At 39.2% G+C, this 16,590-nt stretch overlaps 1 protein-coding gene across 2 annotated transcripts in view; it reads right to left on the bottom strand.

Moving 5' to 3' along the window:
- The window catches only part of tiam1b (TIAM Rac1 associated GEF 1b), a 58,054-nt gene that overhangs the window by 24,312 nt on the left and 17,152 nt on the right, over nt 1–16,590 (bottom strand). For both annotated transcript variants that reach the window (XM_057351235.1, XM_057351236.1), the window contains exons 2-7: nt 9,690–9,742; nt 7,124–8,046; nt 3,926–4,135; nt 3,468–3,738; nt 2,150–2,322; nt 1,537–1,761 (exon numbers count right to left, since the gene is read on the bottom strand). In XM_057351235.1, coding sequence (XP_057207218.1) covers nt 1,537–1,761; nt 2,150–2,322; nt 3,468–3,738; nt 3,926–4,135; nt 7,124–7,999 — 1,755 coding nt within the window. In that variant the 5' untranslated portion in view covers nt 8,000–8,046; nt 9,690–9,742. The remainder of the gene's footprint in view (nt 1–1,536; nt 1,762–2,149; nt 2,323–3,467; nt 3,739–3,925; nt 4,136–7,123; nt 8,047–9,689; nt 9,743–16,590) is intronic.

Raw genomic sequence — 16,590 nt, 5'->3', positions numbered from 1 at the left:
TCCTCCCAGCCACTCTGAGATGGATGTTTTTTTGGAAGACGCAGCGGAGGGGCTCGCCTTCCCGGCAACGTACAAAGCAGCAAACAAGAGCGCTCCACATTCCACTGGCACAGAGGTCTCTAACTCGACCCCGCTGTCATTTACAGGGGCACAATGAGTAACCCGACGCTGCCAAAATGAAACACCCACACAAACACACAAGCGCGGGCACCGGCGACCCTCCGAACGCTGGGCTGTGGGCCATTCTGATCTCTGCGTAAACATCCATTGAGCGGAACATGAACTTTTGCTGCATTTGTGGCGGGTGAATGAATGTTCTGTCAACATTGTGCCAGTGTCAGAATTACAGCGATGAAAATCTGAGCTAAACAGATCACAGCCAGATGAGATGTACCGCTCAGAGACAAAGGATGTTATTGCTGTAACGCTTTATGATATTGATACAATAATTATGAGACAGAAAAGACTCGTTTCTTTCACAGCTATGCAAAAATAACATGTCGCAACCACCGCAGACATTTTTTTTTGTCAAACTCAGACATTATTTGGTGTAAAAGTGCTTACACTTCTGGTTGCTTGATTATGTGTTAAAGTGAGTCGTAATGTACTGGCATTGTACTGAAGCCACCCAACCGAATAAACATTAAATTACCCTTTTGTGCTCCAAAGAAGGTCACGCAAGTTTAGAACGACGAGACGGTGAGTAAGTAATGACTGAATTTTCATTTGTCTGTGAACTATCCCTGAAAAAGTGTCAAAGGTTTTAAGTGATGAACTGCCGAGTACACCTTGAAATTTGTTTTGATTGGCTGCGATTGGCAAATTTAGGACAGAAAAACAACCTGATTCAGAACAACGACTTGTGAGACTATGAACTACAATTTGACTCGGAGAAAACCACTCAATTTAGAAAATGCCACTCAAAGAATCGATTTGACTCCGAGAACTGACTTAGACAAACAGCTACAGACAAACAACTTATTTATTTCTAAATAACTACTCGACTCAGACAAAAGACTTGACTCAGAAAAACGAGAAATGACTCATCCTAAAGAAACAACTCGACTCAGGGAAACAACTCAGACAAATGATGCCACTCAAAGAATCGATTTGACTCCGAGAACTGACTCAGAAGATCTAGAAAAAGATCTAGAAAAAGACAAACGACTCAAAGAAGTAACTTGACTCAGACAAAAGAAACGACTTTACTCAAACGACTCGACTTAAATGACCTGATTCAGAGAAACAACTTGACTCAGACAAGCGACGCAATTCAACGAAACAACATGACTCATCTCAAAGAAACAACTCGACTCAACCTAGAGAAAGACTCAATTCAAACGACTCGACTCACAACTTTACCCATAGAAACGACTCGACTCAAACAAACAATATGACTCAAAGTAACTACAAGACTCAGAGAAACGAGAAATGACTCATATCAAAGAAACGAATTGACTCAGGCAATCGACTTGACCCATGGAAGCGAGTCGACTCACAACAACACAAACTGCGAATGAGATGTAAAACAGTCACCTGATCCAGGATGGTCTTCCTCTTCTTGGTGTCGGTTACAGCTGACAGCTGCATGTCTCCCATCTTCTTCATCTTCTCGTCCATGTCGATCTTCTGCTCCAGCTTACGGATCTCCGCTCGCAGGAGACGTACCGTGTCTTCACGGTGGTGTTGACGGGCCACGGCTGCGGCGCAGGCCGAGTGGATAGCCGTGATCCAGTTTTCCAACTCTGTCTGACTGCAGGTCTGTGCAAAAAGAGTCAAAGATTAAACACAATGACAGATGACATATAGCATACTACTAAATTATTACTCATAATACCTCTGCAGTATAAAGTATGCATACTGTGCACAGAACACAAGAATAACCTTGCATACTACATTTGCTGAAATATACAGCAGAGCACACTGTTTGTGATACTACAATCCCACAATGCAATGCACTAACCTTGACCTTTCATTTCTTATGATAAGTAAAATAGTACAAAGTACAATACTACTGTTTGTAAGGTAATAATTCACATACTTTTTGAATAAGTTGGAAAATGATGTGCAAAATGATCAACATTAATATTGTAAGAAATATCAGAATATAAAAGGGGTCAAACGAATTTTCCGCTGGACATTCAGTTACCTGAAAAAGGAAAGAGTCTCCCAGCGAGTTACTCAGGCAGAAGACAAAATCTTTTTTGGGGTGTTCGGGGACGGCCTGCACAATGCTGTTTTCAGCCCACACTGCGTGTTTAGGGACGCTGTTGTGATCGATGCCCGACCGCCCGTCCGTCTCGTAGAAAAACAAAGTGCACCCTGGGAGGACAAATTAGGACACTCGCTCAAGCATCAGAAATTCACAGTACATGGTAAATTAAATCAACCCAAGGGCCTGTAGCTCAGTTACTGTTTCCATGGCAACAGAAGAGCAGCAGGTGCTTTTAGGGGTTTATTGATGAAACTCTGCCCTCCAGTGGCCACAGTAAGAAACTGCATTATAAGAAACTGATACTTAGGCCCAATCCCAATTCTACCCCATACCCCTACACTTTCCCTGCCGCGTTCACATGAAGGGGTAGGGGTGTCTCAATTCTCTTTTGGTTGGAGGGGTAGGGGTAAGGGTAAGGGCCAGATAGCCCTTCAAACGAAGATTTTTCGGGACCTCACTTCAAACGAAGGGCTAAGAGAAATTTCCAACCCAAGCAGACCCATAAATGCAAGTAATTTTTGCTATTAATAAGGATTTTTATGACAATTTTTCATTTTACGTATGTTACATTCAATCTTGTGTTTGTATTTACAGTGATGTTCTTTTAACGTTTGCAAAAAAAAATCGCTAAAGTTTGCTAGCGGACAGCACTGATTGCACGATATTAGAAAATGTATGTTTATGTCATATACCCGGCGCGTGTCCTCTGACGTAACGTTAGAAGCTAGCAACGACGTACGATGCCGTATAACAGTGTAGTAGTGGTGTCCCATTTCTTAGCGGAAAATTTGTAACCCTTTCCCTTGCCACTTTGTTTCAAGGGGCGAGGGGTAGGCAAAGGGGTAGAAAATAGAATTGGGATTGGGCCTTATTCTCCTTTTTGTCATGTTTTCTAACACTGCTGGTGAGGATGTAGAGTTTTCTAACATGTCAATACTCTTGCTGGTATCTATTTAGAGGTAACATTCATACACTGAGTCAAATAAAAAGACTGTTCTTTACCCCACAAGCAGGCTAAGAAAGAATCATAATAAAACGACAAAAGATGAATGTTTCTGAATGATGGGCGTTTCAAGTCTACAGAAATCCGCAGAGCGTTTCAGGTCCTGCCCATATGACACAACAAAGATATTCTTTCTTTATTTTTATTTAGTTTCTCTGGAAGTTGTAAAACCAGTTTACACGTTTTACATCTTTTCAGCAACAAAACACAAATGCTGAAATGTAGGGTTTACCCCGGACACACACACACCTTTAAGAGACACCCAGTAGCTCTTCCACTTCCTGCGAGTGGCGAGTTCTACCTTCTTGTTTTTCTTATGCACCAGGAAGTTTTTGACGGCGAGGCGTCCGGCTTTGCGCACGGTGCCCTGTGCAGCCACGGTGAGCAGGGGGTCCGTGTGGTAGGCGGAGCTCAGGGTCACATGACTCTGCTCGTCGCTGAAGGCGGAGCTTCGTTCCTCGGGCAACTCCGCTGGGCTCACGCTTTGCTCCAGCTCCTGACGAAAGTTCTCGTAGACACCCTGATCAAACATACAGAATACACATTTCTAGTACATTTGTGATTTTAATCTTATTCACACGTCTCAGCTATTGAATCCAAGGTCCATGACTTAAAAACTAAAACGTTCACGTCTCAGCTCGGGTACAAAACTGCCATGTGTTTTTTCTTGATGCGCAGAATAATAAACATAGACAGGTGTTGCTCACCAGTGTTGCCTCTGAGGGTCCCGTCCCCGCACCGCTGCTGCTCCCGCTGTCGCTCCCGGCGAAGGCGCCCCCTGTTGATGTGGAGTAAGCGGAAAACGACACTGACATGGTCTTGTAGCGCCGCACCTGGTGCTGAGACGCCTCGCTCTCTCCTGTCAGGCCATCGATGCCGCTGTCCTCGTAGTCACTGCCGTCTCCCGCCGTGACATCCTGGACACACAGAGGTCAAAGGTCAGCATAAGATATATATAGCACAATATATAATAAACCTTGAAAAAATATTTCAAGCTACATGCATGATTAAAAAAATCTGTTTACACTGACTACACAAAGATTTCAGAACTGACGTAAAGAGAAAGTTACACTTCCGTTTATCGGCCAATCGCACGTAGCTATCACGAGGCTGATGCTTATAATTGCAATATGAACAAATATCAGCCCCCTTAAAAGGATAGTTTACCCAAAAATGAAAATTCTGTCATCATTTACTCAAACTCATGTCAAATCTGTGTGACTTTCTTTTGCAGAACACCAAAGACATTATGAAGAACTGACTTTCATTGTATGGACACAAATCCATTTCTCAAAATATCTTCTTTTGTGTTCCAGAGAAAAAAACTTTGTTTCTCTCAAAACATCTAAACGCCTCGACCTCTTGGCACAATCTTTCACATTACTGCTCTAATAAATGTGACATAATCCGTTCAGTTTTCTCTTACCTGTCGACTGGAGCATGCTGTGTCTTTAGAAGCCGTGGACATTCTGTAGGTTGTGAAGTAAACATTTTACAGACCGTCTGAGAGAGCACAGCGCTGTATGTGTTGAGTTACACAGCTCTAAACACTGATCCTACAATAACACTCTGTACTCCTGGCAGTAATGATGGGATATTACCCACCAAATTCAGCATCTACAGAGAGTCACGTGACCTGACCGCGCGGCCCGACACGCCATTCATCTTCACGAGCGGGCCTCGCGAGACGGACTGTCACACAGTTACACCCTTTCTACTTACCACAAGCCACTACATACACACGAGACATTCAAACTATGTGCTGTTTCTCCCTGGTACATGTGAGAAATGTGTTTGAAACGTTAACCTGAACTGTGCATCTCTAGTTTCTGTTCTCTCTCTCAGATTCACGTTCCCATCCAGTTCATTAGCATGACAAAAGAGATTCGGTTCTCACAGAAGTCTGACTCCACGATCTGGATCATCACAGACGGGCCAGAGAAAAAAAAAACAATTGCACACATTTACAGTGTGTGACAGTACCCATAATGCACTGCACAGAGAGCGCCATGACATTACCATGGTGGTACCTTGCAATGTTTTTGTTCACCAGAATGGACAGGGCATCTTTGAGAGCAGTACTACATTAAAATGTAAAACAATAGTATGAATTCACACACAAATGAGCGACTCATATACTTATAAAAGAATGTAATGGATTCTGGGGGATTAACCGCAGCGAACATTCAATGCAAGACTGACATTCTCCACTACACACCTACACTATGACTGTCTATGACATTAACATATACTCACTATACAATAACAAAGGGACAGTTCACACAAAAATACAAATTCTTAAGCTTTGCGTGCCTGGAACAAATCTTATTTACACTTCCACATATTCAAACTGTTCAGTCATGTCATATGAAACAGTTTCTGAAATTGAGGTTTGAACCCGCAGTACTGGAATTTTTACATTTCAGTTCCTCACACAATGCTGTCGCGTGCCAAACACATTGACAACCGTTCAAAAGTTAAGGGGTCACTTGAAATGTTTTTGGTTTGCTTTATCTGTTTTTCTGTCTTCTGACTATAAACCTTTTGATCTGCTGGTGTACGAGTAAATGTCTGAATTTTAGTTTTGCAGTCGAAAATGTACTTGTGCCAACATTTATTCTTTAATTACAAAACACTTTTAATAGAAATGTTTTTGAAATGAATGATTTTGACCGAAGAGCTCAGAACAGATGGAAACTCATTCGATATTGTTTAAAAAGCATCTCAGGATGAGAAATGACAAGAGAACATTTCTGCAAAATCTAGTCTATGTGTGACTACACTATATATCGCTGCAGTCCTTTTGAAACCGTGTATGTCTATAATTCGTGATTTAAAAAAAAAAATCATAAATCATTATTATTAGTCACCCTTCATGCGTGTCTGAGGGGTTTTGCAAATACCTATTCAACAAAAAGTATTAAAAAGTGCTTCTCAACTTTGACAACAAAGTATTTAATTTGGACATGCAAGGTTTCAGAAGGACAGGAACAATATGCTAAAATATAAAAGGTCTGATTAGATTTTATTTTATACCTTTTTAGCCACAACTTCCAGATTTATTTTTGTTTTATTCCAAACGTGAAATGTTAAAACTATCAAAGTTCATAAGTGACCCTAAACTTCTGAACAGTAGTGTATGATACACAGAAATTAGCATTTTTGGGTGAACAAACAGGTAAATCTTTAAAGTGAACATTAACCCTTAGGCTGAAAATATAATCTATGAGAAGAATGCATTTTATGCAAGAATACAGTACAGTTACTGTCAGCAAAATGTATGAAATACAACATCACATCAAGAAACAATATCGCTATACGATTTTAATACATTTTTACAAATAATTAAATCATATTTAAAAAAATATATATATATATTATTATATTATATTACTATAATATTTAATGTAGAGCTGTCAAACAATTAATCGCGATTAATCGCATCTAGAATAAAAGTTTGTGTTTACATAATATATGTCTGTGTACTGTGCATAATAATTGTGTAATTTGTAAATACATACACATACATGCATATATTTAGGAAAAATATAAAAATTGATGTGTTTACACATAATATAAATTATGGGTAATTATAAATAAATACATCTAAATATTTCTTAAATATATATACACATGTATGTGTATGTTTTTGTGTTTATACATAAAAAAATAATATGCACAGTACACAGACATATACATGTATTATGTAAAAAATTAAAATTCAGAATGCGAATAATCGCGATTAATCGTTTGACAGCCCTAATTTAATGAAGAATCCAACGGAGCGCAAGAAAACATTTTTTTCATAATGATATCTCGTGCATCAAACTATTTAAAACACTAAAAGATTGCTGCCTAAAACAAAAAAAGTTTTTTAAAACAGGTTAAATCTCATCTGCGCTCACCTGTATGGTTTGTGCCCGCCTCCCCTGCATAACTCCTTGATGATTGGTTGGTCCCTCAGACAGACAGTGTGACCGACGACAGGGCAGTGTGTACGCTCCATAGGCGGCACCATCGTCTTCACACGGTGATAATAATTTATCGTCCTCACCGTCTCTACCTGCGGCGCCGGCCTTATGCCATTTAGCGTAGCGTCCATGCGTTGGCCTGCAGGCAGGACTCTTTGGTCCGTACAACTCGTCTAAAGAATTGGCACGGTTGGAGTCCATCGACTCCAGACCTTGAGGAGACGATTGCAAGTCTGCAAAGTCCTTCTCATCGGGTGTATCTCCAATCTCCTCCGTGCTGGTCAGATGGTCCTGGCTCAGATCGGACAAAGACACCTCGAGAGAGTCTTCTCTCCACATATCTGCAGACTTGGAGCGTTTCTTTTTAAAGCTGGCGCCCTCTTGAGAACCGTCCCGTGTCTGTTGGGTGTGGTCCTCCGGTGGTTTGTCCATCTCTTTCGCAGCCTGTTTGGAGGGGACGTTACAGGTCGCAGCAGGCGAATGGGCCGGATGGTTGTGAAAGGACATGGGTCTGAGGTTCATGGCCACACGGTCCACCCATATGGGTCCGCTGAAGACAGGCAGCATGTCTGAGTCATTGAAGGGCTCCAGGCCGTGGTCGGCAAGCGACTGAGGGATGCTGGGAGTGCTGCTTGAGCGCGTACTTGTTTCAGAGTTGCGGTGCTCTGGTTTTCCAGACGGTGTGTGGCGGGAACAGTAAGTCTGCTTGTTGGACAGACGGAGAGAACGGGACATGTGCTTACGGGAGAGGTGGCGCTGCCCGTCGCCATAGTAACCATGGCTGCCGCTGTGGCTTTCTGTGTTACCCATGATTCTGTATTTGCAGTGGACCTGAAAACGCTCAAAAGTCACGCAACCTTTAGGAGACAAAAGGGTACAGCAAAATCAATAGGAAAAACATGTTGAGTATTCCTCATATACACTGTAAAAGTTATTTTCGACTAAAGTTAAATCAAACTGTCTTCACAAGTAATTTGAACTTATATTTACTTTAACAAGAACTTATTATATTAACTTAATATGAAATTATATTAAACTGACTTAAAAATCTAGTTGTAATTATACAATGAACTTATAGTTGTAGTTGTAACTTACAAAATTAAGTTATATGAAATTGAAGTCAGTTTAATATCATTTAAGTTCAAATGAGCCAGTTTGATTCCACTTAAAATTTTAAGTTTTAAGTAGATTTTTTACAGTGTAAATATCCTATATTATATTTACTTATATAATATTTTAATATAAATGTGCATAACAACAAATGTGCATAGCCTCACAGTGTGCTATTAGTATACCTCTTTTAAGCTAAAAATAAGAAAGTGCACTTTCAAGCTAGTCTTTATACTTCTCAGATTTATACAGTAATGTATGTATTTCTCACTTCTCAACTTGAACTAAGTGTGTACTCAAAGTACTTTACTACTGTTATACTTAAAGACACTTAACAGTACACTTTTGTAAACTAAAAATTGGGCCAATTTAGTCTCAAGCACGATTGAAATAAGACATTTACAAATATACTTAGGGCTGTCACGATTATGAAATTTGGCTGACGATTAATTGTCTAATAAATCATTGCGATTATGACGATTAATTGTCTGTTTTAGAGCTTTGACTTTTAATTCACATACTTTTTTTAATCCGCTTTGAAACGACCATATTGTTCTGAATATAAAGACTATGTTCTTTTTCTTGGAAATACATCGGAAAAAATTTAGTCATCATACTTAAGGTTTAGGCTTTTACCTGTCAATAATACAACCGCCAAATACTTGTAAATGAAGTAAATTGATCAGGAGTGAATTGAAGCCATTAAAATGCTATCAGTCATAGAAAAGCTTCTATTCTGTTTTTTTCTCACTTGCAAGACTACAATAAAAGTTTACTTCTATGTTAATGACATTTTGGTAGACTGGTTTTCACACTGAAATAATATTAAATTGTACTGCAGGTTATTTTTATGGTATATGCTTTAGTTTTTTTTAAAGTGATTGTGTTGTGGTGGTACATTTTACAAGTATTACCATGCTTTAGTTACAATAATACAATAAAATATACAATATGCAGATGCACTACAGCTCCCCCTAGTGTCTTCTATAGAGATGTGCAATAACTGCGATGATCTGAAACCATCGCGATGAGGTCAAACAATCGCAAAACGATTATTTAATAATCGTGACAGCCCTAAATATACTAGTGTTATACTTTTCTTGAGTGTACTTAATTAAAAAATGTGTGAAAAGTCGGCACATTAAAGCTCCAAAATATAAAAAATGTTTTAATAATAGACTTTCACAGACTAATAGACTTTAACAAAAAAAGTGTACGTGAAAATCTATTAAACTTTTTTTCATATCTTTGCCGCTTTGGTGTGCCAACTTTTCATATATTTTTTGATATGATTTGTTTTGGTCGAGCACCCATTTCACATTACTAAGTGTATTTAATAAAACAAATTTCAAGTATTTTTTTTAAGGGACAGTATGAATGTTGATGTTACCTGCGGTGTGGCAATGACATCACAGTCATTTCACTCTGCATACCGATTAACTCCTGCATTTATATGAGAGAGAGAGAGAGAGAGAGAGAGAGAGAGCGTTAGAAAAATCCACACACAGCAGTTTGTGATACAGAATGAGAGAACACGTTGTGAGGTAAATTTAGCTGAAGCTCAGAGAAATCTGACAGAATGAGAACTAAAAGAGCGATTAAAGAGATTCGCCGCTGTGGTTAAAGACCACACACGCACAACGATCTTAAGACGCTCTGGACAACATTAACAAACACAAGATGACAGATTTCACATAAGAGAGAGTGTGTGTGGTCAGATATATCAACCTGTGGATACCTCCACTGCAGAATGAGTCTAAATATGGGCACACACTGAAATCCAACACGGCCATTTTTCATACAGTAAAATAAGCACACACCGCAGAGTATTTAATGACTACCACACTTGCAATTACTAAACTAAAGAGACCCCCGACGTAACGTTCATGCGCTGAGGAGCGATATCCAATAAATGTTTAGTCTTGTTCTGCTCCAGAAGTATTCACAATGAGGTTAATCCTGAATGTTTAAGCCTTAAACAAAGAAACAGTTCACCCAAAATAAAAATTCTAAATCATGTGGTTTAAAACCTTTGTATGACTTTGGATGAGATATTTAGAGAAATGTCTCCGTGGTTTTGTGTCCACACAATGGGGGTTAATGGGGGTCAATGTGGTTTGGTTACCAACATTCTTCAAAATATCTTTTGTGTTCGGCAGAAGAAAGAAAACCATACAGATTTGGAATGACAAGAGGGTGAGTAAATGATGCAAGAATTTATTTTCAGGAGTCTGATTGACAGCGATGCTGCACAAAGCCGGTCAAGTATTTTAAAACACGACGGTGTCTGATGTGCATATAAGCATGCACATGAACCGAGATACAGTCGAAATGAAGTGTTCCAAACAAAACACTGAAGACGAAGATCGAATCCGAAGTTCTTGCGCCGTTTCCCCACAGTACATGTGTCTTGGTTTACAAAGATCTTTTTGTTTTATGGGCCATAAAACATTCTGAACATTAAAATGCACAAAACTCCAGGAAACAAACAGTGAGAATTTCTCTCATGTCGCCGTGGAAACCAGGCCAGCTCTTTGCTGGTGTAGTGTGCGGGGGTCACCACATGCAAGCGTAAACCATCAGGATAAAACTAAAATAGAAATCACTTTAGCAGAGGGGCAGAAATATTTGAAAGGTTTAGAGACCCGCTAAGAGCAACTGCTCATGGGAACAAACATCAGCTCAACGTGCCCGCAGGCATCCGTTTTTTTAAGCTGCTTACATCTTCTGCCCAAAGGAATGTGAAAAGGTCTACATGTACAAAACAATGTTTCACCATCATGTTAAATCAGACGAAAGACGTTTTTTTGACCACAGACCCGTGTCAGCTTACAGCCGACCCCTACAGATCTGGAGAAGAGCAGCGTCCACAGTCACAAGACATAAACTCACTCCTGTTTAGCTGTAACTAATGGCCGTGTCACGTGTTAAACAACACATATCAAAACACACAAGCGCTTTCGACTGGGAATTACAGCTCTATATCACAAGACCATCAGGAGCCAAGACCACAAGACCAAACTTCTGTGCAAGACCCAAGGACGAGACTGATGAATCTGCTGTGATCTTTCCTGAAGCGCTGTTTAACTTTTTAACTTTTTCATTCTTAAACCCTTCTGGACGCAATTCATACGTTTTGTTAGATGAAAAACAAAACAGAAAAACTATTAGAGCACGTTTCTAAAAAGATCTGCGTTAATACTCATCAACATAATGATTCATAAATTAAGCACTCAGAAAACCAGATTTAGCAGGAAATGACAGATTGTCATTATTCGACTTCAACCTGCATAATTCTACGCTCTTAAAAATAAAGGTGCTTCAAAAGGTTCTTTGATGCCATAAAAACCTTTTGATTCCCAAAAGAACCTTTAACATCTGAAGAACCGTTCTGTTTCACAAAAGGTTCTTTGTGGCAAAAAACGGTTAATAAAAAACTACTTTTGACTGAATTGTTCTTCGTGGATTTGAGCGATACCATAGAAGAAGCATGTTTGGTTTCACAAACAACCATTCAGTCAAAGGTTTCTTTAAAGAACCATCTCTTTCTTGCTTTTTTATAATCTGAAGAACATGATGTTAAAGGTTCTTTAGGGACCAAAAGGTTCTTATGGCATCAAAGGCGGCACCTTTTTTTAAGAGTGAATGTTTCAAACAGAGATGGCGACAGAGAGGCAAACGTTACTCCTCTCTATCGGCAAAAGTCATCGCCAGTCATAGCCTGTGTCCGAAATCGCCTACTTCCATACTATATAGTAGGCGAAAATGAGAATGAGTCATGAATAGTATGTCCGAAACCACAGTATGCTAAAAACAGTAGGCGAGAAATACCCGGATGGTCTACTACCTCCGCCGAGATTGTGGATCGGAGGGACACTTATCTATCCCATGATGCCACAGGAGCTGAGCAACGATCACATTTCAAAAGTAAATCAAATAAATATAGCGGAAAACTTTAAGGCGGACGTCCGTTTTTAATGTAAGTGCCAATAAATGACTTACTCGTGACTAAATTATGTTTTTATCAACGCTCACGTGTAGGTTGTGGTTAATAGAGGTCAAAAAGAGCATACGGGTCACATGACCATAAAACATGGCGGACGTAGTGTCTCCGAAATGTATTCATGCTATATAGAACGTACTGTTTTAACGGCCGATAGGTAGGTACTTATTCAAATTCAGTACGTACTGTCACAGTATGCGATTTCGGACGCTTTTATTTATTTTTATTTTTGGTGTTAAAGTAACAAACACCACAAATGCTTACTAAGAAAAGTATCATTTATAGTATCTCTCATATTTACTTTAAACAAACATACTGGCAACGACACAACATCAACAACACATCATGATGCAACATTTGCATAGAACATGCAAGTTTCACACGTTACAATAACACCACCATCTGCAGAATGGACTAATTCAAATGTAAACCTTCCTTGCTGTGTTGCTTTTGTCTGATATTTTTCTTTATAGTAACTCTATAAATAAAACCCTGGTGCAGATAAATCAGTGTGGCGTCAGACGACGTTGTTGACTAGATCCGATAATGATGTCAGGCGAATAACCGACAGCCATAAACATCCTGAAACAAACGCCTGTAATCCCAAATCCCATTCATTCAGGTGTGCAAACAAACACGCCCTCAGATCCATCACGCAATCCAGAAAGACTCTTCGCGGCTCTTTGTGTTTACCTGCAAGTCTACGACAAAAAAGTGACAGGTGCATTTTAGATTCCTTTGTTATTAGAGGCTTCAGGAGGCACGGCCTCTATATTCAACACATACCATGACCTGTTGAGACAGGACCAGAGAGGTCCGGTGGACAGCAGAAAATCAACACAGAGCTCAACTTCAGGGCTGAAGACAGCAATGTTGCCCCAAAGCGTAAACACAGAGGTACGTTCTCATCGAAAAGCAAAAATTCATTAACAGCTGCAGGCTGACGGAGAAAGAACATCTCCTGCCAAGAAAATCAGCGAGGGCCTATTTCTGGGTAATGAATTCACAGCACTTTGCTGAAATCTAACAACGGCTTTACTGAAATGTGTAAGACGGGTTTAACACAAACACCCAAATTATACGTCAAAAAAATCCGTAGTTAGGTCTGTTCAAGCAATAATCCTGTAATCCTGAGTATTAAACGCTCATAACTCGTCCCGCATGGTGTGTGCTTTAAACTGAATGAAATGATACTGTTTGTTGAAACGGCCGTCACAAAATTAAACTTTCCAGCAAAAATATCTCATAAATGACCGATGCTACGGAAAGATATAAAATAGGCATATTAAATGTTAAGTTTGTCAAGTATGTAAAGTTAGTGTATGCCTTGAATTCTGTGTCAATGCTTCTAAAAAGTTGAAACCTGAAGACATACAAAACTCATTTATAATCCTGCTTTTGTGACTTGCTCTAGGGGTCGATTATCTTTTACGAGGTGTTTTTAAAAAGCATGATATTGGAGACGAGTTGCAAAAATGTCAAACAGGCATCTCTGCAAGTGCCAATTTACATTTTTCTATTATTTTCCAAATATAAATCTTATAAAACAGACAAAATATGAATATGTTAAAATCTAGCTGTTTTCAACTGTGAAAGGAATAGTTCACCCAGAAAGGACAAATATTTTATGTCATTCCGAACCTGTATGACTTTCTTTCCTCTTCAGAAAACACAAGAAGAGATTTGGAAGAATGTTGGTAACCAAACAGCACTCACCCTTATTGACTTCTATTATATATATATATATATATATATATAAAATAAAATATAAATAGTTATATTATTACATTTACATGTATGCATTTGGCAGACGCTTTTATCCAAAGCGACTTACATTGCATTATCTTACATTTGTTTTCTAAGTTGTGCAATCCCCTGGGATCAACCCACGACCTTCGGCGTTGCTAGCGCCATGCTCTTACCACCGAAAATGACAACAGAATAATACATTTCAGTATAATATAAAATAATCCATCAAATAGAGCAGAATGACTTGATGCTCTTGGAACAACATGAGTGTGAATATGATTATAATTAAATTTGGGTGAACTATGCTTGAAGCACATGATAACTTCTAACCTAACGTTAATGTACATACAGTGAGGGAAATAAGTATTTGATCCCCTGCTGATTTTGTAAGTTTGCCTACTTACAAACAAATGAAGGGTCTATAATTTTTATGGTGGGTTTATTTTAACTGATAGACACAGAATATTAAAAAAAATCAGGGGAAAAAAATGTTATATAAAGGTTATAAATTGATTTGCATTTCAGTCAGTGAAATAAGTATTTGATCCCCTACCAACTAGCAAGAATTCTGGCTCCACAGATTGGTTATGTGCCTATATGGACCACAGATTAGTCCTGTCACTTTAAGAAAGTACTCCTAAATCAGCTTGTTATGTATATAAAAGATGCCTGCCAACAGAATCTGTATCTTCCAGTTCAACCTCTCCAACACCATGGTCCAGACCAAATAGGTTTTAAAGGATGTCAGCGACAAGATTGGAGACCTGCACAAACCTTGATAGGCTACAGACAGAAGCTTGGTGAGAAGGAGACAACTGTTGGTGTGATTATTTGGAAATAGAAGATATACAAAATAACTATCAAATGCCCTTGTTCTGGAGCTCCCTGCAATATTTCCCCAATGGGGTAAAGATGATCATGAGAAATGTTAAAGATCAGCCCAGAACTACACGGAAGAAGCCTGTTAATGATTTCAAGACAGTTGGGAACACAGTTAGCAAGCAAAACATTGGTAACACATTGGTAACACGCTATGCCACAGTAGACTGAAATCCTGAAGCACCCGCAAGGTCCTCCTGCCCAAGAAGGCCCGCCTGGCTCGTCTTAAGTTTGACAATGAACATAAAAATGATTCAGAAAAGGCTTTGGCGAAAGTGCTGGCACTGCTGTGAGACCAAAATGGACTCCTGTGTTTGGAGGGAGAGAAATGCTGACTATGAGCCCAAGAACATCATGTCTACAGAGAAGCACAGTGTTGGAAACATTCTGCTTTAGGGCTTTTTCTCTGCTACAGGTATACAGGATGACTTCACCGCATTGAGGGGCTGAGGGACGGGCCCATGTACCGTAAAATCTTGGACGAGAACCTCCTCCCCTTAACTAGGTCACTGAAGATGGGTCATGGATGAGCCTTTAACATGACAAAGACGCAAAACATATTGCCAAGACAACCAAATAGTGGCTTAAGGAGAAGCACATTAAATGTCCTAGCCAGTCTCTAGACCCTAGTCCTATAGAACCTCTGTGAAGGAGGCTAAAACTCCAATTTGCTGAGCGACAGCCAAGAAACCTTAAAGATTGACAGAGGAGTGGACTAAATGTATCCGGACACATGTGCAAACCTGGTGACCAACTATCAGAAATGTCTGACCTCTGTGCTTGCCAACAAGGGTTTCTCCACAAAGTACAAAGTTATGTTTTGCTTGGGGATCAAATACTTATTTCACTGACTGAAATGCAAATCAATTTATAACCTTTATATAACATTTTTTTCCCCTGATTTTTTTTAATATTCTGTGTCTATCAGTTAAAATAAACCCACCATAAAAATTATAGACCCTTCATTTGTTTGTAAGTAGGCAAACTTACAAAATCAGCAGGGGATCAAATACTTATTTCCCTCACTGTATTTAGGCATTACTCTGATTTTCTCTCTTTCTTCATCAGATGGAGTTTCTATCACATTGTTTCAGTGTCTATTTGGCCTCATCATCACTGCTGAGAGTTGCCAGCTGAATTAGTTCATAAGGCGTAGAAATGTTTAATTGAAAAACGCCGCGAGAGGCATTCAGCAATAATGAAAACGACAAATGTGCCATCTGCCTGAAACAGACGAAGAATTCAACATAAAACACACGGCCAGAGTAATAAAGTACAGAAACAAAATGACACTTTGTGACATTAAAATACATGCTAATGGCAACGCTGAGGTTAATGTAATCGTTTTGCCTATGATAAATCATTGTGAAGGGGTAATGAATGATTGACAGGCAGTCGTTCATACCCTCGGGACAGTCAACTCAATATCTTCAAACACGGAGACCTGATAAACAAGAATGTCACGGTTGTTTCTCTGTTACACACAACGGCAAAACACAATATTCAGCAAGTACATTACAATTCAGAATTATTAAGTACTCACGCCAATTCAGAATTATTAAGTACTCACGCCAATTCAGAATTATTTTATGAGGCGGTTCATTCATGAATTCGTATCATCTGATTTCTTAAAGGAACAGTTCACCTTATAATTGAACAT

The sequence above is a fragment of the Triplophysa rosa genome, linkage group LG14, assembly GCF_024868665.1.
Source record: "Triplophysa rosa linkage group LG14, Trosa_1v2, whole genome shotgun sequence".
Taxonomy (NCBI): Eukaryota; Metazoa; Chordata; class Actinopteri; order Cypriniformes; family Nemacheilidae; genus Triplophysa; species Triplophysa rosa.
This window is presented reverse-complemented; position numbering and strand designations above follow the sequence as displayed.